The following is a 22,706-nucleotide window of genomic DNA, read 5'->3' as shown; positions in this document are numbered from 1 at the left end:
TCGATCCGAGTTACATTGTTCATCTTTCGCAACGCACCACCACCCAGAGCATCGTCTCTGGTGCACCTAACGGGTATTGCCACTGGCTTGCAGAGTATGTGGATGTATGCGTTTCCACGCATTGAGTGGAAAGGGGTGGCATTAGCGGGTGTAGGAGTGTGTTGGACGGAGTTGGAGCCAAACTGGTTCGCTCCATGCATTTATAGTCGAGGGCGAAGACGGGCTGCTGAGGAGCGCCCCGTCTGCATGTGTAAAGTAGAGAAGTTTCCCAGGGGTTGTTGGCACCTTGTCAACTGGTTAAGTTACGCTTACAACCAACTGAAAGCTGAAAAATACTCCGAACGTATTCCCAGGTCGCACTAAAGCATCGATTTTCACTGCTGTCGTAAATTAGGTATATCAATGGATCAGAACTTTGCTATACTCGTATACCCTCTGCATGATGCAGTCTTATGCAATGACATCGATGCTTCTAGAGTGAGTTCCATGTGTCAGATCATGCATGAGAGCCCTAGGTATAACTATATAAAAGTCCTTTAACGACCTTTTACGGCTTAGTATCGTTACTCGATTGGTAATTAATCCTCCTCTGAATTACGGAAATAATTAATCAAGGTGTTGATCAGGGGGGCTTAAGAAAGAAGAATTGGAAAAAAAAGTGTCAAAATCAAAAACGTCAGGGTGAAAGGAGGAATAGCAAATCGAACGAACCTTGCCAATGCATATATATGTATATCCAATCTACTTTGTCAGTATTCAGAAAAAGGGGAGAATTGTGAAGGAGACGAGAAAGTTTTCAAGCCCGATCATTACCGATTACAAAGTGCAGTGCACGCGAATCAACGAATGACTTCAAGATGACGAGCGGTAACGAAAACTACAGGGAAGTCGCGCATTATATGCAAGTGATCAAACTCCTAACGCTGGAAAAGCAGCCCACGCTACCTACTGCAACCTCCCTTTCTCCTCCTCCGCTTCTACCGCCAACGCTTTTCCGCGATCGATAACTAAAACTGCAGAGGCGACTATGAGCATAGCGAAATCGAGGCTAAAGGGTAGTGCAATTCCTTTCTTTACTCAGTGCTCTTCTGATTCCTTCTTCGTTTTTATATTTTATTGCGCAACTACTCGACCCTTTGGTCTGGGGTTTCTTGTTGGCGTTGAGCACCTAGATGAAGAATAATCCAAGCCTAGAACACTCTTGGCGTTTGATATACATACGACAGACAGTCACCTGTATCAACTATATCCATTGGAAAACGCGTGCTGTGAAAAGAACATACGAGAATAATGACAACTGGGAATGCGAGAAGCTGTCAGCCGCGAGGTTGGAAATGTGAAATGTATGACCTGTGGGCCAGGTACCTACGGACAACGATGACCTTCGGCAGTACCGTCTTCGCCTCAGGATTCTACGGGTTAGGTGCTGCGGTCGTTGCGAAGCCGAAGAGATTTTATTCCCGTGGAAAACCCTTCCAGTGCCCGCGTGCAGAGAGTAACGGCCGATAAAATGTGCGAAAGGTATGTGTAAGGGTGTCAAAAACCTGATATATGCATGAACCTTAAACTTTTACGTCCTTTTGCGAAATGGGCTCTGCGGTATAGACGGATGCCAGTCTAATGGATCTATCGTCATTTTTCTCCCCCACGTTTATAAACATAACCCGTTATATACAGTGACATGTAGAGATGGATGAGCACTACCCTGCAGATTCGTATTACAAGCTTCCTCGATCAGCCGTTGAAAACTTTGCTTTTATTCCGAGGTCTGAAAAGATGTCTCTAAGAGTCATTCCGAACACAGGGTGGGTTTGCCCCATCTCTCGCCCCAGTAGTATTGCCTTCAGTTGCAAAAATTTAAAAAGACTCTGTGGGAAGTCTATCTACAGAGTCAATACATAATCTTTCCTGACGGTGACTTTCCGCCACGTGACTTATGCAAGATTTCGAATAATGCAGATTCTGATGTCGACCCGCAGTCAAATGTGGAAAGCAGACACATCGTGTCCGCAGTTGCAGCCTGTAGGCAGACTTACCTCAGAATGCTATTAGGGCGTATACGCCCTCTCTCTCTCTCTCTGTCTCTGTCTCTCTATCTTTTTTTTTCCATAGTGAGAACTCAAAGGTTTCTTAAATTATTCTACTTTCAGTCCCACAGTGACGATTCAAAGAGCTAAGACTTGAAGGGAGGTCTATCAGAAGTCCTTGTTGTAGATGCGTGTTGATGGAGTGTTGGAAAAGTATCTTTCACTTCACATGGCATGCCTTGCATTTGTGATAAGGATATATCACCCCGCCAGTTGCCCATCTAAACTGATTTATCTCGGAGCTATATTGTTTTACTTTCTATCTGCGTACAATCGCCCAGCAGTCGCCACCTCAGAAATGGTCGTAACCGGTATTCTTCGACTTCTGACACCTTAAAGAAATCCGTCAACATTTTTCGTACAGATACAATTGAGGCGAAAAACACAGTGAATAATTGAAATGAAGCTTCAACTCCAATTTAAGTTGGATTTCCATGTTTGGAATAAACTAATACACTATTCGCTTGATTTTTTTTTTGTTCTAACAGTATGTTTTTTTACTTTACTCCACCAGAGTCTAATCATATATCCGTTCTCCTACATAATTTTTAGGCTCTCCTTACACTTCGTCACAAACATCAGCAAGTACCTCCAAAACGTGAATTGATTATCAATCGGCACGAGGTTCAAATTTTCCAAGTGAACGGACACAGATTTTGATACTTGAGGACGTGTTTTAATCTTAACTACCGCCATTCGTTGGTCATGTTTTAATATTGTTGTAAATAAACGTGAGTAAATTGTTAGGATGACTTGTCCCACTTTTGAAATATCAATTTCTTTCATTACATTGTGTTTTGTGCACCTTTAGAGAATGTTGCAAAAATGCTTTAGTACTTTCGTCAAATTTTATCCAATGTAATTATAATTCCGACAACATCGCTGAATTCAAGTATCTGTCGCCTATTTACGCATCAATCAACTGAAGTACACGCAATAATCATACACCGTTCAAGGAATCAAAATATAATTACACTATGAAAATATTTTATAGGGTAAAAAGTTCTCGGATCATGGTGATCTATGATGAATTTAGGCAGCACTTTGCTGGTATGATGAAAAAATTATATTCATTATCGTTGCGCGATACGTCTCTCTTGAGTTGCATTTGTATTGCCATCCATACATACATACATGATACACAGTGTTATTTAGATACTCAGTCAAGTTTTCGTAGCGAAGATAACATTCCCCTGAACCATTCATAATAGCCCATAACTTTCACCTTCCGTCAATGTATTTACGTGTCAGGCATTCATAGATAAAATCAATGCAATCAACTGCGAGCGGTTGGGTTAGAAATTTGAAAAATCAACATTGCAATAGATGAACAGTTCAGAAAAATATACCGTAATACCTCCAGGGAATATTGTTCGTTGGATATTAAAAACCAGGTGCATTGCAAACATCGTTATGTCAAGTATAATTCCAACATTTTCTTTCAAGTTTGGTGATAAATAGCTCTAAATAAACACACCCATAGCATTTGAAAAAAAGTAATGAAATCTATTGACCACCCTTTGAAATATACCAGAAGCTATGTTAATAATCTGTTGCTTGTGGAAGGACGTAAGTTAGATCTGGATCGGTTGGATTAGGTTAGATTGTTAAGTCACGTGACCAAAAAATTTGGTAAAAGTCATAGAATGGATAACTATTGATAAGTTGTCACATTCTGGGAGTATATGGTTGAAATGAATCTGAACGAATGAACCTTTCACAACAAGGATGAACGGTTTTCTGACTTAGTCATGTTTTGCTATTGGCACTTCGACATGCACCATTCTTGATAGTGCATCCTGCGATGTGTTGCAATGTTATGAACATTGAACGAAGTGTTTGGACGATTGACGGTGGGTGATGACATCTGGTGAATACTAACCTCATAATCTCGTTTTCCCGTTCTTCCTCCTGTTTTTGGCGCATCATGACGCTCTCGATGATGCGCCTTTCTTCTGGAGTTAGGTGCGACATGTCTGGGAGGTCCGCCATCACGGCCCGACTGATCCCGGGGGCGCAACCCTGTCCTCCACTTTTGTTTCCGTCTTAATAATTGATAAAGGTATAAAAAAATGCCGGCACGTTAGGGGCAACAGCTGGAGCTGTGGAACAAACCGCGGTCCGTAATGCCGGGATAGTGGGCGCCTGTTCTCCAGGAGGCTGATCGAGACACATGGGGCGTTGACTACAACTACGGGGCGACTCGTCGGCGGAGTCATCCGCCACCGAGGAGCCAAACACGGCGAACAAGGCGTGAAAATGAGACAAGAAAAACCTCGGAAGACGACGAAAAAAAGCCGAGGAACGCCTCGATTATGATCGTTAATAGACAAATCACTATGAACTCATTAAGTCCACTGTTACAAATCCTCCACCAATAATTTGCACCCGTTACAACAAAGGGCGTCGATCTCGTCAAACAAACTCTTCTATGTAATAAACTGCACCGATTCAGTACTATCGTCACTGCAGCACTAAATATACAATAATTATTACTATTAATATTATTGTTGTTATTACTATTATTATTATTATAGTTGTTATTATTATTATCGTTACAATATCCGGAAGCACGCTGCAGTAGCTTGCAGAGGTTAAAAAATTCTACAACTGGCGGTCCAACAACTACACTGATCGTCGTCTCTGAAAGTGAATCGTCGATTTTGCGAATGTCCTTTGATTTGAGGTATCTTGCACTTGCGTCATTCGCATCGTTCGTATAACAAATCATGATCGCAGAATGTGAGGCGGTTTTACCATCATTTAACCGCGGCTTGAATAGGTGTATTATCAAGGCTAGATTAAACCTCCAGCCATGCACTCTCTCTCTCTGCCTCTCTCTTCATCTTCCAGCCTCGTCTTTCTTGTCACTATTTATACCGTCGTAACGCGCTCCACACGTCACACTTGTATTGCTGCTGTCGTTGCTGCACCACTGCACTGACTAGGGGTGACGGGGGGTTGAGGTGGGATGGGGGGGAGGGGGATACAAATAAATCCTCCTTAACGGGTAAACGTAGTCAGGATCAATAGTCGGCAACGCGTTCTGAATGAATCCACGCCATGCACACAACCATCGTTATATAGCTGGCGGTAATTCTCTCTATATCTCTCTCCCTCTCTAATCGTGAAATAGGATTCACCTACAACCCTATAATTCACTTCCAGCGTATGACGGTTTTCACTTCTCAAACTGCAGATCACCTTGGCATGCACCTCTAAAGTTCTACGTTTTTTCTTCGTTTTACTACTTCAGCTTTCAGGTGACGATCCTTCGCCGGCCAAGGATCCAGGATTCTTCAACAGAGGACGAGATTCCACCAGCAGCACCAGGAGCATTGATTCCAAACGGGCAAACGGGTCAGGTCACAAGTCCACGATATGTGGAGCACCTCGAGTAGTAGGTATCTATGTACAGTTTCGAACGAAAAACAGGTCGCACGCACTTTCCTCGTGCATCGGTACAAATCCCGTCAAAATATAAGAAAAAAAGTAAGAAATAGATAGAGGAGAAAGAGAGACAGAGGGAGTGAACAAGAAAACCGTAGAGATAATTCGGCTCGAAAACGGAACAGTAACAGTTGGCGGCTTCGTCGTTATGATGCAGCACTATTTTGTTATTTTTTTTTAGTGTACTTATGGTTATCCTCTAGCTGTATTAAGTTATCTTCAGACTGAAAAAATTATTGTTTCAGGATTATTTCAACAGGACGAACGTTCAATGCCACACACACGCTCACGGATCAGTACTCAAAGTCACCCAGTGAGTGCCGAAAGATTCGATTGACTAATAAAACAATTTCCGCGCACTACGGTCTACCAACATCAGCAAACAACCCCACATCCAGGGTCCGCGGTTTCGGACCACAGTCCCGACAATTCGGTCTCCGCTTGTCTGGGTATTGAGGGGAGTCAATTCCGTCGAGGAGGGTCGCACCAGTCTCTGTTCACCGCTAGCGTCACTTTTGGACTAATATCGGGCCCGCTGCTCACCCAACACGACATATTATCACCACGGTCTGCGCGTCCCACAGTCTGTCACCAGATAACACTCTTGCAGCAAGTATCCGAGGTTCAACTCCTCACCCGATCTTCATCTGCCTACCGCCAACCGACCCCTGTTTCCAACCGTGAAAATAAGCTCGAACAACACCGGGCAGCGGAACGAAGACTCAGCGCGATCCACACCCATAACCCCGTGAACGGCTATGCCTGGTTTTTCTTCAGTCCCGATCCGCTTTCGCAGTTCCGTTATCAGCTCTCCACTGGGTGGATATCACTGGTCTGTTTACCCGGCTGTTCAGCCTGGCTCTCTTCCGTGCACAATAACGTGTGATAACCGACGCGCGTTACGTTCGGTGGATTTTCTCGAAGCTGGGCCGACCGCGCGACCATCGACACGGCGTGGCCTCAACCCGGACCACCATTCTCCGGTGACGATTTGCGCGAACACTATTGCCGAGGGAGCTTTATTCGCGTTGACGTTGGCGCAGGTGGCGCCACCTGGGCCGCGGAAGCGGGGGCGGAAAGCTTCTTCTCCGCGCCGCCGCCCCCCGAGCATGTATCTCGGCTGGCTTCAAGCCGCTCCGGCTCTTCAGGGGCTGCAATGCCCGTGCCGTCGGAGGCCGATCTCTTCTGCGTAGGCGGCGGGCACCCGGACGCCAAATCACTCGTTCATGCGGTCTGAATAAATAATCGGATGCGGAGCGAACCTCGGGCCAATCCTCGGACCGGGACGCTGCTTACGTCACCCGACGCCCCGTATTGATCAACGCCAACGCCAATGGCGCTCGACATCGCGACGACTCCACTACCCCCGAATCAACCCCCAAAGAATTCTACCACGTCGATGCTCCCGCGACGCCGGAGAACCGCCAATTTTGACTCGACGCGTTCTCCGGAAGCCGCCGCACGGCCATGCACACTTCATGCCTCCCAAAGACCGGTGTTATCATGGCATTAATTAATAAAACAGGACTTTAAAACGGGTTTTACATAATTATTGGCGGTGTGCAAATCGTCGTCGAATCGAATTATTCGAATTAATACATACAAATATCGAATCACTGTTAGATTTATCTCAAGTTATATTTATGTCGGATCGAATTCTTCTATTTCATTGACAACAATAAAGCCAAAATAATCCCAAGATACGTTCAAGTGTCCTTAAAAATGAATAACTTTTCAATCGTTTTACAGATGACAATAAGCTCAGTTCTTCGGAGTTCTTTCAAAAACAGTTCGTATTACATTGTCAGCTGTAAGATAGTTTGCCTTGAAATGGTTTTTGATGTAAACTGTCAAGTCTAGAAGATGATCGAGTTGAAACAAAGCTCGAAGAGCGCCGAACGGTGGCCATGTTGGTTTCACACTATAAATGTTTGAATCCGTCTGTCTGAAAATGTCTGGTCAATAACCGTTATTCCACAAAGATTTTTTACGTAAAATGTTCGTGTAATTGCGCAATAATCTTTGTGTATGAGCGAATTTTTGGAAAAAGTTGATTAGCGTTGATTCGCCTTGATTACAACTATAGGTGTAGTTGAATAGTAACCTGCATTATCGTTTAAACTTGTGGGTCAATTACTTCAGAAATACTGAAAAACTGTAATTGCAATTGATGTGGTTATTTGCTGTTTCCTCTTTTTCAATTCAACCGATCAGTTGCAGAGATCATCTGCCGCGGTACTTGTTGCGCAACATTCAGAGAGGTTAAAAATGAAGGTATAAACTACTCGCATCCCAGGAATCAGGGCTCAATCCTCGAAATCAGCGTGAAACTTTCTGTGTGGCCTTGTTTTTCCATCGCGAATTCGTAAACGAATTGCTGATCCGTATTTATTGAAACAGCTTACGTTTGGATCAACTTCTTTTACTCTCGAGCATTCTTTTTTTTTTATTTTTGGTGTTTGTTGTTACGAATGACAAATTTCCCAGCATTTTCCTGTCAGTAAACATTCACTTGTGAAATAGTCGTGGAAATCAAAGTTCATGCGCTGATTTAAGGTAATTTGCAGTCATTTGAAGTATACGGGATTCATTGGAAATCGTCGATCCGTGAGTATAACTTATATTGCGAAATTGCATTGAATATAGAGACTACGCCGAAGCAAATTCAAGTCTCTTTGGAGGCGATTCGGATTCATTGGAGAAGGCGCGTTTTCGCAAATGAGAAACCGAATCAAAGCATTCGGCTTTTCCGTGCTTTCCTCCATACTTGTGGAATCCTAAACGCCTTGGACAATTGATCCATCCGAGATGTATTTTTCTGCATCTTCATCTCCGTTTTTGCCCGTTTTTATTTTATGAATTTTTGTGGTAGGGGAGAGGCGTGCGGGATGGGCCCTAGCAGGGAAAATGGGTCCATTATACAAACAAATGACATTTTAACAAATGTCGATAAAGTTTGAAATCTATTTTTGGACCACAGGCATAAAAAAATTGCTTCGTCGAAATTGGTCTAACGTTATTCCACCCTTAAGATTCTCATTTTGCCCGCCTCTCCCATAAGCTATGACTTACAGCCGGGAAGCATGAGGCTGGATGGTTGAAAACTTCGTCCTTTTCTTCTTCTGCTTCTTCTTCTTTTATTTCACTTCCTATTCGTCTTTTCCATTTTCTTCTGTTGTTCATTTTTCTGTGTCTTCGAAATTCTTTGACTTTTCCGGGATTCCTGGACTAACAACTCAATTTCCCATGCATTTTTAGAACTTGGGATATGCTGTAAAAGAAAATTATTCCAAAAATAAAAAATTTACTGCTTCCTTTACGAAGATATTCCAGAATTGAAATTCAATATTTCCCTTCACTATTCGTTAGATTTGAGCACGATTTTTAAGTACATTGAAGAAATTCTATGTTTCAAAAATCCAAAAACGTAATCTATCAATTTTATGCGCTACTTAAAAATGCACAGAAATCAAGAATGCCCAACTTCTCTGAAGCATCGATGATTTACAAATGGGAGATCCATTGCAATAATTGTTTTGACATGAGAGATACATTTCACAATGCAAAGATATTTAACAAATATTTCGGTAAAACATGATTTCTTCGATCAGAATGTCTGGTGTGAATTAACGTCAGACAATTATAGATTGGCATTATATTTTTTACGGTATTCGTCAACAGATTCGAACTATAGGCGCAAAATCAGAATGGCTGCTGTTAGACACACTGGGAATTTTATTTCAGCTCTATACTAACGTTTGGAGGTCGTTGGATATCAGATATTATTTCAAGACACAGAAAATTACAACATCGGATACTGAGATATAATTTCACCTTCAGCCAATTTCTAGTAACCGAGAATTCAGCCTGCAAAAATCACTTGTACGTAAAAACGTGTGAGAAAGGAGTAGACATCAAACTGTAATAATAGTAAAATGTGAACGACCGGATAAAGTCACGTTATCAATGGCATAAAATAATGTGCCTGAAATAAGAAAGAAGACTAAAACCGCGTGATGTATAATAGTAGAAAGGAACGGAGACTGCAGAGAGAAACCGATCAGAGAAACACGATGTGAGGATTTCGGTGGGAATGGAGCATGCGAGGTTGCAAGACTGAGGTAGAAGTGGCGTGAGTTATCGTTATTATACGTACTTCTGCATCTCACGTGTCACAAATTGCAACTTTTCCTAGCCGGTAGAAGGGGGTAAAAGGAGGTACGGGAGGGTGGCTACCGGGGGGCATTGATTATGCGCTGTAGGAAATGGCGCCGACAGCAGTGTCGGCAGCATCTCTGGCACCGGTCCAACGCTCATCAATCAGATCTGTCCGCAACGCGGCGTAAGAAATGAGCGGAGACCGCAGACGACCGACCGACCGGCTCGAGGCGAGAGAACGAAGGTGCGGGATGACAAAAAGGAGGAAAGGGGGCAGAACAAGAGTGGCAAAGAACCGAATTCGGGGGGCGGGAATATCCGGGGGTGAAATTTTTAATAGAGTATTGACGAGGAGACACCTTATACACCGCATAATGTTACACTGCACCCAAAAAGGAAAGGGACGAAAATTAGTCTTTTTCACTCTACCAAATATGGCAGAAGAAGTCTTTTGTGAGTGCAAATAAACTTGGTGTTCATTGGATAATTCTATAAATCTTTCTACTGGTTACAACCGTTCAGTTAACGGAGGTTGGAAATGTTAAAGAATCTTGAGAATTCGTATCTCCAGTCTCGACAGCCAATTATTCAATTCGATTAGGATTTGTTTCGATATTTCTTCCTATTAATTGAATTAATAAAAAACAAGCAAGTAAAACTCGATCTACATATGAATATCTCCGATATAACTGAATAATTGGTTGTCGAGATGTAAATTCGCAAATTTAATCCACTTTTTCAGCCGTTTACTCTTTCTTGCGATACCTCTACACGTGTACAGTAACGTACTCATTCATGCCTTCCCCTTCCGGCTAACTTGTTTTCGGTCCGAAACAAAATGAGAGTTCAATTCTATACGAAAAAAATACGAGTTCGATTTTGTACGAATTATGTGACAATGACTGCTGTTGCAGCCGATGTAAAATATTGGGAATCATTGTCACATAATTCGTACAAAATCGAACTCGCATTTTTTTCGGACCGAAAACAAGGTAGTCGGAAGGGGAAATTAATGATGAACATTACTGTGCAACTGATTTGTTGCGCGCAGAATTCTCAATCATCAGAGCTTAGTTAAATGTGAAGTTACGCTTCAGCTGCTCTTGCCGTCATAATCTTTGGCGTGAAATAATATTCGATGTCGAGCAAACTCCGTATGTAAGTGCTGAGCTGAAATAAGATTGCAAGTATTTCAACCGCGGCAATTTTCACGTTTTTCGCGATGATGTAAATCCGAAATATTTGGCCGTTATTTCACGGCAAACATTTTTACCGAAGGTATAATTTTTTGTCTTCAAACATCTAATAAACACTTTTTTGTGCCCAAAAAGTCAACCCTCGAAAATCACTCGTACGTGTGTGCATGTATTGTAAGTCACAAAATAACGGCAATCGCATTTTCCTTGGTATGAGCAATATGGCGCCGAAGGTTTGTAACAGCTGATTCTTTCAGGTGATTCTAACGAATATCAAGCATTATGCAAGATGTCGGACTTTTATTTTACGACATTAAATCAATGTAAGGTAAAATATGGGGTGAAAAATCGGTTTCATAATTAAATACGATGCAGTTAGAATGGTTAGTGAATATACATATAATTTACTGCCATCAGAGATCGAATTGCGAATTTAAAGATCTCAATACCGATTCAACTTACGAAAGAAACAAACTGACGCAGTGGGGAAAAATTATGAAACTGAAACACGTCTTCTAACTACACGCGTATCGTTGGTCTGGATCAGTCTATTTTGAAACTGTTTCTTGATTTGAAAAGTTTTTGAAACAACGCGAAGTCATCAATATCAGGTACAATGATTTTTGTATCTATTTTGTTTCCTTCTACATTGCTTTCACAAAATTGGAAAAAAAAACATCACGATTTCATACACAGTGTGATCAAGAAATAAATCTGACATTGTGGTATAAAATAACAATCATAATCATAATTATAACGTTAATGAGTAGATCAGGAGCAACGGAATGAAAAAAATTCATAAATCTTTATGCGATACCTATTTTTAACGGTAGAAATAATTCTACTAATAAATAAGCGAACAATAGGTGGTACAGAAAAATGCTATTGTTAACTAGTAGATACAGATATTATTCATATAATTCGTATAATGGCAGATAGTATGAACAGTCAGGTATATATGTATATACATAATATATTCTTAAAAATTACTATGACACAACTCGAAATTACACCTAATATCATACAGTATAGTATGTATACTATATACATAAATTGGATCAGATATTTACAATAGTTGATTCGTTGCTTCCCGTGATCTCGCTTCTTTCTTTTCATTCTTTCAACTTTTTTTCAACCCTTTCATTTTTAACACACAATTTTTCACACAAATACGTTTTTTCTTTTCATTTTCAACGTAACTTTGTTATTTCATGTCAAAAATTCTGCGATTAAAGAAACCAAAAACATCCTGGAAATGAAACAAAATAATGAAAAGAACAAGAATACCCTAAATCAGGTGTTAGAATGACTTGTTTAATTTTTTTCATTTTCTGCTATCGCGAAAATTAAGCACAACAAAAAAAATTGTAATTGCAAGTTAATGCATGAAAGGGTTACGAACATATAAATTTTTATTATTAAAAGAAAAAAAAAAAAAATTATGGAATAATTTGAGGGCAGTATAAAACAACACTGAAAATCATATGGCATAAACCCACCTAACTCTATGTTACATATGTATAAAATAATAAGACATTTGTACGTTTCATTTTGTTTTTTTCATTTTGTATACATAGAGGAGAGGCGGGAAAAATAGATTCCTTGTATAATCAAGTAGGACTTCAAAAAACATCAATAACGCTTAAAATATAAAGATTCCTTTAAGGGGCCCATTTTGCTCGCTTCTTCCCGATGTATACCGAGTGAATTGCTAACGGTAGAATCGTCCGTCATCAGCTATAGTTTATTGCGCATGTGCTACAATCCGAGAGCCGATGTCTGCCAGGGCGACCAACCATCGTAACCTCGTACCAACGTAACCTCGAAAATTTTCAAGTTACGTTACGTCGCGCCGAACTGCCGTCTAAATTTATGACGGTTGTTCACCCTGGCAAACAACTGCTTTCGAATTGTGGCGCATGCGCATTAAACTATAGCGGGCGACTGAGCATTCTATCATTAGTAATTCACTCTGTATACGTGTAACTGCTGATTGACCGCAAATCGTTATTAAAATGAAGATATGTAGAGATTAAAATCAAATAAATATAATATACATAAAACTAATAAAATAATGCGATCACTGGTAGAAAAATCTCTGTCGCGTTAAAATTGTCACGTTGTTAACGTTTAGATAGTTTAATAAATATGTATATCATTAGCTACCGGTAAAACGAAGATATTCAACCCTAATAGGTCACACCTCGGTAGAACCGCACAACGGTTACACGGGGTAAAATTCACCCCAGTTCCAAAAAAATTATATTCTCCTTCAACAATGAGTTCTAAAAATGTAAAAAAAAAAATAAAAATATCTAGTCACTGGTTAAGAATCGCAGAAAAAGCTCTCGCATCTAACCAAAGTTGATTTTTTAAATATTGTAAAATGTCAGCAAAGTTAAGGTAAAGCGAAAAAAAGTACGGATTCTTTTTTTCTTTTTATTAATTTTGGACAAAAAATAACGATGAAAGTCTATTTTTGAACTTTACAAGGAGTTTGAAAGATGTCTGGCGTGAAATTCACTCCCAGTGACCGATTAGGGTTAATATGTACTAGAAAATATCTGATTTGGGAAACTAGTAATAACGAATAACAAAAATTACAAAAAAAATCACAGCTATTTGCAGCTACAGCGACGGTTAAAAATACATCATATGAGTTATACGTGAAGAGAATTAAAATAAAGTAAATTTACAGCAGGGCGAACAAACGATAATAAAACTTGATTATTTGATAAATTTTGCGCAATGGCCTTTGGGTGTGAAGAGTATTGCGTGAAAAACAAATGGTTTTAGCAAATTTATACCGTTTCTGTCGCTTTTTTGGCCATTAACGTTAGATAACGTAGAGAAATGCCGACGCGGTGAGAATTCTTTCAATCACGGGCCTTATAATCAGTCGTAAAATATAATATTATTTTTGGCATTGAAAAATTACTTTTTGAATATTTGCATCCAACTCTGAACGAGGCTAGAGAAAATATTCAACGTGGTTGAATTTATGGTCGAATTTCTCCCCCTTGTGCAAAGTATGAATATCGTAATACGAATAATATTCGTGTTGTAAGTTATCTATATCATTATTTTTATAATCTTTTACGACGTGAATGTATAAAATATGTGTATATACCTTTTAAACCTATTCAAATCGAAGAAAAATTACATTTTGATACCAAATTGTATCAATGTTAATTATGCGTCGTGATTTATTACGCGTGTATATTATGTAGGTCTTTGAAGTTTTCGTAATATTTTTTTCCGTGAATAATTGTTGAGTAAAGTAAAAAAAAAACATTGTGTCAAAGATTCGAGCCAAAATGCATCGTATTCTAAGGATAAATGTACATTTCATGTGAGACAGAATCTAACTAACATGAAATTTACTGTTATTAACGCTAATAGTTCCCGTTTGATTTGATCATTAAATTAATCATTTTTTATGCTTTCTTATATGTATATACATATTAGGGCGGTGCTTATTTTGGTCATGCCTGAATTTCTTCGCATTCACCCCCCTCAAGTAATCAACATATACAGAAAATAATCTGACTAAGTCCCCAAAGTTTTCCGATAGCTCTAACGCGCCCCGCCAAGCAATCAAATTTTTACATGGAAAAATACATGTATTGAAGTTTTTTCAAGAAAACTGTTTATTGCTTCAAAGCTGTATATCATAGAAACAATTCGTTCATTTCAAGAACTGCCTTCATTTTGCCGCTAATAACGTGATAAATATTAGATTTACGAAAATTTTACAAGCGATTTTTTTTTGCAGAGCCTTAAATCTCCTACAGAATAGCCAAAGGAAATTTTTTGATAACAATACATAGTTTTAAAGTAATAACCAGTTTTCTTAAAAAAATTTGATCCATGAATTTTTCAATACGAAAATTCGACTGCTTGGCGGAGCGTGTTAGTTACCGGAAAAATTCGGAGGCTTACAATTAGCCACATCTTTTTCTATAGATGTTGGTTACATTTAAGGAGGTGAGTGCGAAGAAATGCTAACATGACCAACATAAGAAGCACCCTAATACATATGTATACTAGATGCCGATTATGATGAAATAGATTTATATTACCTTTTTCATCTTGAACTGTCCATTTTTATTATATAAATTTAAAACACTTTTGCTTGTCATGCGGTATTCTAGTCTTGAATAATATCGAGTCTGCTCTGTACTGAGTATTTAAAAGCGGCATGTATCCAAAAACCTGTAGCAAGAAAACCCAAATATAAAATTACATCCTGTTTCTTGTTTCCGATTTAAATTTTTCCTCGATATGGGGGAAAATAAAATCACAAGACGTTACTTCTTACCTGAGAAAAGAAGTTTATGCACTTATGACGCTCTTGGAAATGCGTGTCGTCTTCGGAGAGTGAAACCGGACATCCGGGACACCTGAACGTCCAACGTGAAGTAACCTGGTGATCAGAAAAGTAGAGAAACGAATTCATGAAAATTAGGAAGGATGAAAGAAATATAATTGTGCATTTTCATTCTAACGGTTCCAAACACAGTGTCAAAACCTTTAAAAGACACAAAGTATTACTTTCTCCAATTCCACTCTCAATTTTTTTCACTGTACACTATTTTATATTTCGTCAAGTCATTTGTGAGCAAGTGATATTGCGAAACTTCAAGATTTACACAGAAAAAAACTCGTTGTCATTCTCAACATTTTTTTCAACTGTTCCAGAATAGCATCTTTCAGATGAAAAAAATTCAAAAAATTTCTAGTGAATATTCTCGATTGCTAGGATGACGATTTCTGGGCTTTTCTCAAAGAAACAGCTATTCAAATGCGTCAAAATTTACAAAACTCATTCCCAATGCTCAAAACTTTCTGTTATATTTACCGTATTCATAAATAATACTGACATGTTGCGAAATGATAGCAAGAATACACAATAAACGGTTAGAAAATCGGGGTTGGAGCAATGAAAGATGTTTCCAAGGATAACAAGGATGGAATCGTGATTTGGGGTGTTGTTACAATAAGTTATTATTGTTAGATAGAAATTAAATGTTTTCATTGAGTTGTTTTTTCCTTCTATTTGACTTTCACCTTGACGGGCGGTTTCCTCGTGATATGTGATACCAAAAAGTTCATCGCGATGTCTTCACAGTTCATATATTCGTCAACTTTATCCCTGATAGCTTGAGGCAACCAGTGAGTATAGAGGTAAGTGTAGTGTTTGTGGAAGAATGCGGCACCGGTCAAAACCATCGACAATTCGCAGGAGTAATTCGAATTGTAATTCCATGCGTTGTGATAATTCTGATCCCAGGCGTGAAAGCGACCCGGAAAACCAACGACTCTGTCACGATGCTCTCTCCAAACCCTAAAAACGCAATGGACATTCAAAAAACGGATAAATAATGCGGATGAACGAGGAAAGAGAAGAAAAAAATTCGAGCAAATCACCTGAAGCCGAACATTATTTCGTCATGTCGCAAATGAGCGTCGTCATCGATTGATAAAACCGCTTCAGTCTCGATCGCGTCAAATGGTAAAAATCTGTTGTTTAAACTGTTTCTGAGAGCCTTGATTACCTGATAGTTTGAAGGGAAAAGTATGTTGAGAATAAATAGTGAGAATCGTTCTTTAACCTTTAGAGGGCCGGCCTGGCTTCTTTTGGAGCCTAGCAGGTAACTCGGAAACTCCACCGGACGTGTTGACTATTTATATACAAAAAATCGTACCTCTAATAAATATCGAATTTTATGGGAAAAATGCTGGCCCTCTAAAGGTTAAACTTCGACAAGTTGGGTGTAAATGGAGAAACAGACAGCGAAAAAATTAATTTTCTCTTAATTTCTCTCTTCTTCGTTATTGCCTTTTACTTAAAGGTCGGTTGATTTTGGGTATATACCAGCAATATGTCAGCAATGAATTATTCGAGAAACCATCTTACGTGAATCGGCACTCCGATTTCTGGCCACCTCAAATCCTCCATTGGCGGTTTTGGACTATTCCAAACGACGAGAACTTTGTTCAAATACGGCAAACCATAAAGACGAGCCAGGGCGTTAATAAGCACCTGCTCTCTCTCGTATGTTAGCATAACAATTGTAAATTGTTCTCTAGGATGATTTCCACCCAGTGACTCGCTGAACTCCTTACCCGCTCCGCCTGCTCCTTTTCCAATCGGTCTAAAGCCGACCTCGGATCCTGCGCAAAATCAAACGCAATACTTTGATGTTTGAAATCGGGCACAAAAAATTAGAAAAAGAGAAGAACTAAACGGAAGATACAAATAAGTTTTTGGAGATTATTGTATTCGTAATTTATTCTGAGAGCATCAATTTTCAACAATAGTATACGTTTAACCCTTTGAGTCACATATTATTATTCTAAGTTGACCTTTATGCAATTTAGTTCTAGTGTCGTTGGAGGTGTTGATTACGAATCTGAAACCAGATTTTGAAAATTCAAGATGGCAGATGCAATATGCCTGGCAAAGTTTCAAATTTGATTAAATCTGGACAAAATACTGTAAGGGTTTTTAGGTTTGATGATCACAAATCTAAAATCAGATTTTGAAAATTTCAGATTGTGAGTCCAATATGCACGCCAGTCATTAGAAAATTAATTAAATTCGGACAAAAATCTGCGCACCGGGTTTTTTTTGGGGCGCGTATGACGAATTTGAAATCTAACTATCAAAATTGAACATGGTGGATCCAAACAATTGACATGATGTTTTTAGATTTCTCGACTATAAACAAAACGAATATAAAACTTTGTTGTAGATATTGGTCGATTGGATTCATCATGCAGTGACCCTGAAAACCCCTAAGTACAGTTTTCCATCTAGATTTGATCAAACTTGAAACCTTCGTCAGCCATATTGAATCCGTAATAGTGAATATTGAAAACTGCTTTCAGATTTTATTCAGTGACCCCAAAAACATATAAGGTGTAATGTATACATTCTTACAGGAGTAATTTGCTCGCAAATGAATTATTCCTTTTGTTTTGTCGATTTATTTCAATCAATTTGTTCATAACAATAATGGTATATAACATATTGCAATAACTACTCGTGGGTTTTGCAGACAGATAGACATATGTACTCTCAGAAATAGTAAAAAACTACACTAAAGTATTTTGAAAAAATGCTCTGAATATTTAAAGACAAATGGATATGAAATAGGTAGTAAGAACACTTATCGTTACGCTTACGCGGAAAGAGTTAAAAGGTAAATATTTAAAGTGTCAATATTTCGAATGGCCGATGTACCGAAATTTTAAACATGCGAAAATAAAATAACGAAACATAAATTGTTTGAAAACCTATCCAAGTTTTGTCCCTCACCCAATATTTATCCAAACTAGGTTTGCTCGACTACTCAATCTATCGTTGAGTTTATTAATTGTTTGTCCAATTGATCAATGCGTCGGTTGATAAAAAAACTATCAACCAAAAAATTCGATTCATCGATTAATCGAAAACACGGTCTATGCAAGGAGCGGATTAATTGGTGTATCGCCAAAACGAATCGAACATACATAAAATATATCGATAAGTCGTAAGCCCTTTCTATTAATGTTTTTTTTTTTTTATCAATCATTCAATCTAACAACTAAAATTGCAACTAATCAAAGCTGTGATTAATCGATTAATCGAAAACATGATTGATGGAAACACAGTTAATCAAAGTCTACAATTAACCGATTACTCTCATATTGCAAATCCAAGTCAAGCAAACCATGAAATAAACAAAATATCAAACAACTCACCAATAAACTTGGCGTCACTGGGAAGCACCGTGTCGTAAGGCAGTTGAGGATAAAGATTGAATGGATCAGCCCAGTCGTTCCAAATCATATGCCCTTGAGTAAGAAAAGTGGAGTAATTCCTCCTGAAAGATGGGGAGGGATAGGGAGGTTCAAGAGGTCCAAGGCTCTCCTCAGCCTCGGGTTCAGCAACAATATTGTCAGCTCGGAGGGGAATGAAGCTCTCGTTGAAAACGCTGGGACTTGGCGTCTGCGGGGCAGGAAGGGGAGGAATTCCAAGTCTGTCCCTGACGACGGCGACGACAGTGTCGACGGCGCCCTGAGCTACGCCCAAATACCGTTCCCAGAGGGTTCTTCCCTGCCTTCGCATAGCAAGTAAGTCACTGTCCGGAATGGCGCGGAGCAAAAAATGCAGCTCCGTGACTCTAGCCTTGGGTAGAAATACAGCTGCCCTGCGCCAGGCGACGACTTCGCCGTAGCTTAGCAGGACCTGGTCTCCGCCCAGGATGACTGGAATCGCACCGGCTCTGAGCGCCTCGTATAGTCTGGCCTGCATCAAAGTTGTAGAAAGGAAGTCGGCGTCACTTGGCGCGAGGATGAGGGCAAAGGTCGAATCCTTGAGGATCGATTTTCTCGACGAGTCAGTTCCACACAACGACCAATCAGCAATTTCAACCGATTTTCGCTCGTCCGAGGCTGGAATACACTCGAATTGAATCAGGAATTTATCCAGGGTCATTCCGGTCGTCATTTCACGCAGGTGCTGGATTATGAACACGTCCAGGTTCAACTCGTTATCCGCATCAGCGTCGTCTGAATGGCCCAACGGCGTCGTCGCGAATCGCGAAGCAGATTTCATCTCTCCCTGGAAGGACAACAGGTATTTTCGACGTGCTGGCAACATCAATGGGCAGTCTTGCCACACGTCGCCACCTGGCGGCCCAAGGATCGGCGGAACAATCAGGTCGAAATTGTCCCGGAATTGGGAACGTCGGAACGTCGATTGGACGAGCATCGATCTTCCTGTGTCTAGCTCATCAAATATGTTACCTGGAATGGTGTGTTCAACCGCGGGGAACGGCGATTTTAAAGTAACATTGCCAAGGAGTAAGTTCTCGCAGAGAGAAATTGGCAAAATAACAAGTATTCTGGGAGAAAACATGTGCAGGAGTACATTTTTTTCGAGAAAAAATATTAGCAAGAAGTAAGTTTACCAAGAAAAATGCTAAAAAGAAATAAATTTTTTAAGAAATATTAATGAACACTGATTGAAGGTAACGTGAATCCTGTAGACATAGTCTTCTGAATAAAATAATCCATTGTACAATAAAACCAAACGAACCTACCATGAGGTACCACACAAGTATGTATTTTCAACCACTATGAAGTCATTTGAAATGACGCAACGATATTTAACATATGTACTAAGCATGTCGATTTTTTTTCTTAATGCACAAAAATGAGTACGACTTGAGAAACGTAAAAATAATTCTTTTTGTACCTGAACCGACAGAAAGATCCCGTCGCGCGAGATTCAGCAAGATATGATTCCTTCCATCGCCACCCCAATAGGGGAGGGAATGCAGCTTATCAACATCCAAAGGACTCGACTTAGTGCCATGAGCTTCTGTGGATAGAGCCTCACCGACTAGAACGATATAGACGCAAGCTTCTGCCGGATTCGATGTTAAGTGTGGATTGTAGCCTAAAAATTCAATTGTTCAGTCATCATGAAATTTAAAAAAACGGCACTTGTAGTTGAAATTCCCGATTCGATCCAAGTAAAACGTTATTTCGTTATTCACATACCTAGTGTCTGCTTTATGGTAGTTTTGAGAAACCCGTCAACATCCCAAGCAGGATTAACAACAGAGTATAAATCAGGATCATAGAGGAAGACAGGAAAACCGCTGGTTAATGCACATCGGCTATGATCGAAACAATTGTGCATACGACACGAGTGAAAATGATGGCTGGGCGGAACTTTTGGTGGCAAACTGTCGACAAGCATTCTTTTTGGTGGTGCCAATTCTGGCGTGTTTCTCTCGACGGCTTCTCGCTGTGCGACTTGAGCCTGAACAACGCTGATTTTCAGCCTGTCAAGGTCAGTCTGTTGGTGAAGAAGTTCCTGCTTCAACTCGTCTATTCGCTGCGTAAAGCCACTGACTTCCATCTGAAGACGTTGACGCTTTGCCTCAAGATCTCGAAGCTCATTGCTGACCGATATTTTTATCCTCATCATCTCCTCAATCCGGGATTTAAGGTCTGATGCTTTCATCGATGTGAAATCCTCAAACGCTTCGAGTTTTGATCTCGTTCGATGGATGTCGATATTCGGGGAATCTGACTCAACCTGAGCGCGAAAAGAGGGCAAAACCATTGAATGAAAAAACGCATTTGGTACAAATTTAATGATCGAAAAGATCTCGGACAGTCATCTAATGTTATGCTTTCATCGTTCATCGCTATGTTCACTTTCTGTTTGCATTAATATTCACAATCAAAAGGTTTAAATTGGTTTTCACCTTTTATACTTCTAAATTCAAACTCTGGTATGTGTTAAGTTCTTTACTACAATATCGATATTGATAGTAATTCAAAATTGCCATAAGATTTTCTTTAAATACATTAATTATTTATTATACTTCAGTTTATTATACAGCCAATCAACAAATTAATCGATCGAAGAGGCCAAATAATCGATGATTCGAGAAGCAAATACTTTAAAAGGATGATGAATTGGTTAATCAAAAAACGATCGCTCAAAGCGTTGATTATTCGAATTATCGAAAAATAATTACTTCAAAGGACCAATTAATTGCCATAACCCTGCTAAATACTGACTACTAGAATTTCAAACCTGTAAAACACGATGGCATATTTTTATTTATTACTTTATTATTTTTGTGATAAACAATCCCTACAGCATGGACATCTCGCCAAATTTCAAATTCCAGCAACCTGTCTTTTTACGGGTCAAGAAAAAAATAAGCAAATTAAATATGCACGCAACCTTGGATAGATAATAATGCGTAAAGAGTGGCACAATGAAGAGAATGACTGGAACCAGAATGATTATTCTAGAGAGTTTGACGTGCGAGCGCCAGTGGAATGTCTCAATTCGTCCGCTGCCCACGGAATGATAAGTGGGACCTCCATCATACAATCCTCCGATCATATTTGCAAGCTTGAATCCAGCGAGGATTCGCCCCTAGTTATCAATGAGGGTCTAAAATCATTTTTCCCTTCAAAGTTGGCCAGATCTAATTTCTGAAAAAAAATTCATCAACACTTAGAAATAGGTTAATAGAGATCAAGTTTGGTTAAGTCTGTAATTGAGCCAAGCTGGCTGGAGGACGCTCATGACTTGTTGCTGATAACTTTTTTGAGCATTCTTTTTTTTTTCCTCTGGTTTAGAGAAGACATTGACGCAGAGTATGAAGAAAATTTCTCTTTGCAGGTTATGAATTATGAATTTTCTGCAGAATAACAAGCTTCATACACTCTATTCGTTATTCACACTAATACGTATGTTGCAACTCACCTGTTTTTATAAGCAGAACCACCGGGATCAACTCATCTTCTATCAGTGGGTTGTGTTACTCTTCGAATTGATGTAATCAACTCTGAAGTGTGGTCTGTGGTTTCCGTGGTTTCATTCCATAGCGTTACTACCACCACAGGATAGACACGACACTTTGGTTCACGGCATGTATGTACATACATACATACCATGTACGCACACTTATCTATCTACACCTTCAAACACGGCATATCCCTAGACATTTTACGACCCGATGGTGGATGAGCACCGTTTGCACCGCTCTCGCAGGCCGGGCGCCGTAATTCCGTTTTGTTTGCTGCTCAGCCAGTCCTATGGCTGTATTTTTACGTGTATTAAGACGTGTTGACACGGCGCTAGAAATCGGCCCGAGATCTCCACTGATATATATACAATATATCAGTGGAGATCTCGGATATAGGTTTAGTAACTTAAATTTCACCATCATTTTGCGCTTGGAGGAATCCAGACAGCGCTGCGGTCGAAAACGTGAAGTTGAATGGTAGT

At 39.6% G+C, this 22,706-nt stretch overlaps 2 protein-coding genes across 16 annotated transcripts in view; both read right to left on the bottom strand.

Moving 5' to 3' along the window:
• Positions 1-6,711, bottom strand: part of LOC124182377 (regulating synaptic membrane exocytosis protein 2) — a 74,673-nt gene extending 67,962 nt beyond the window's left edge. For 13 of the 14 annotated variants that reach the window (XR_006870755.1, XM_046569553.1, XM_046569547.1 and 10 more), the window contains exon 1: positions 3,970-6,711. Coding sequence is in view for 13 of the 14 variants with exons in the window: in XM_046569553.1 (XP_046425509.1) it covers positions 3,970-4,079 (110 nt within the window). In the remaining variant the exon portion in view is untranslated. The remainder of the gene's footprint in view (positions 1-3,969) is intronic. The other variant, XM_046569557.1, reaches the window with a different exon arrangement.
• A 4,787-nt stretch (positions 6,712-11,498) lies between these two features.
• On the bottom strand, positions 11,499-22,541 carry LOC124182380 (exostosin-3). Of its 2 annotated transcripts, none has more exons than XM_046569560.1 (10): positions 22,182-22,541; positions 21,651-21,907; positions 20,447-20,990; positions 20,139-20,342; positions 18,641-19,687; positions 16,812-17,068; positions 16,322-16,449; positions 15,962-16,238; positions 15,213-15,317; positions 11,499-15,106 (listed from the first exon to the last, which is right to left on the bottom strand). In XM_046569560.1, exons 2-10 carry the CDS (start codon positions 21,813-21,815, stop codon positions 15,002-15,004), a joined length of 2,832 nt encoding a protein of 943 aa, XP_046425516.1. In that variant the 5' UTR covers positions 21,816-21,907; positions 22,182-22,541; the 3' UTR covers positions 11,499-15,001. The 2 variants fall into 2 exon arrangements, with proteins under 2 accessions (XP_046425516.1, XP_046425517.1); XM_046569561.1 differs by lacking the exon at positions 22,182-22,541 and adding an exon at positions 22,019-22,148.
• Positions 22,542-22,706: the final 165 nt, after the last annotated feature.

Source organism: Neodiprion fabricii, chromosome 5 (assembly GCF_021155785.1).
Source record: "Neodiprion fabricii isolate iyNeoFabr1 chromosome 5, iyNeoFabr1.1, whole genome shotgun sequence".
In the NCBI taxonomy this organism is placed as follows: Eukaryota; Metazoa; Arthropoda; class Insecta; order Hymenoptera; family Diprionidae; genus Neodiprion; species Neodiprion fabricii.
Note: the sequence above shows the minus strand (reverse complement) of the source record. Positions and strands in the feature narration are given on the sequence as shown.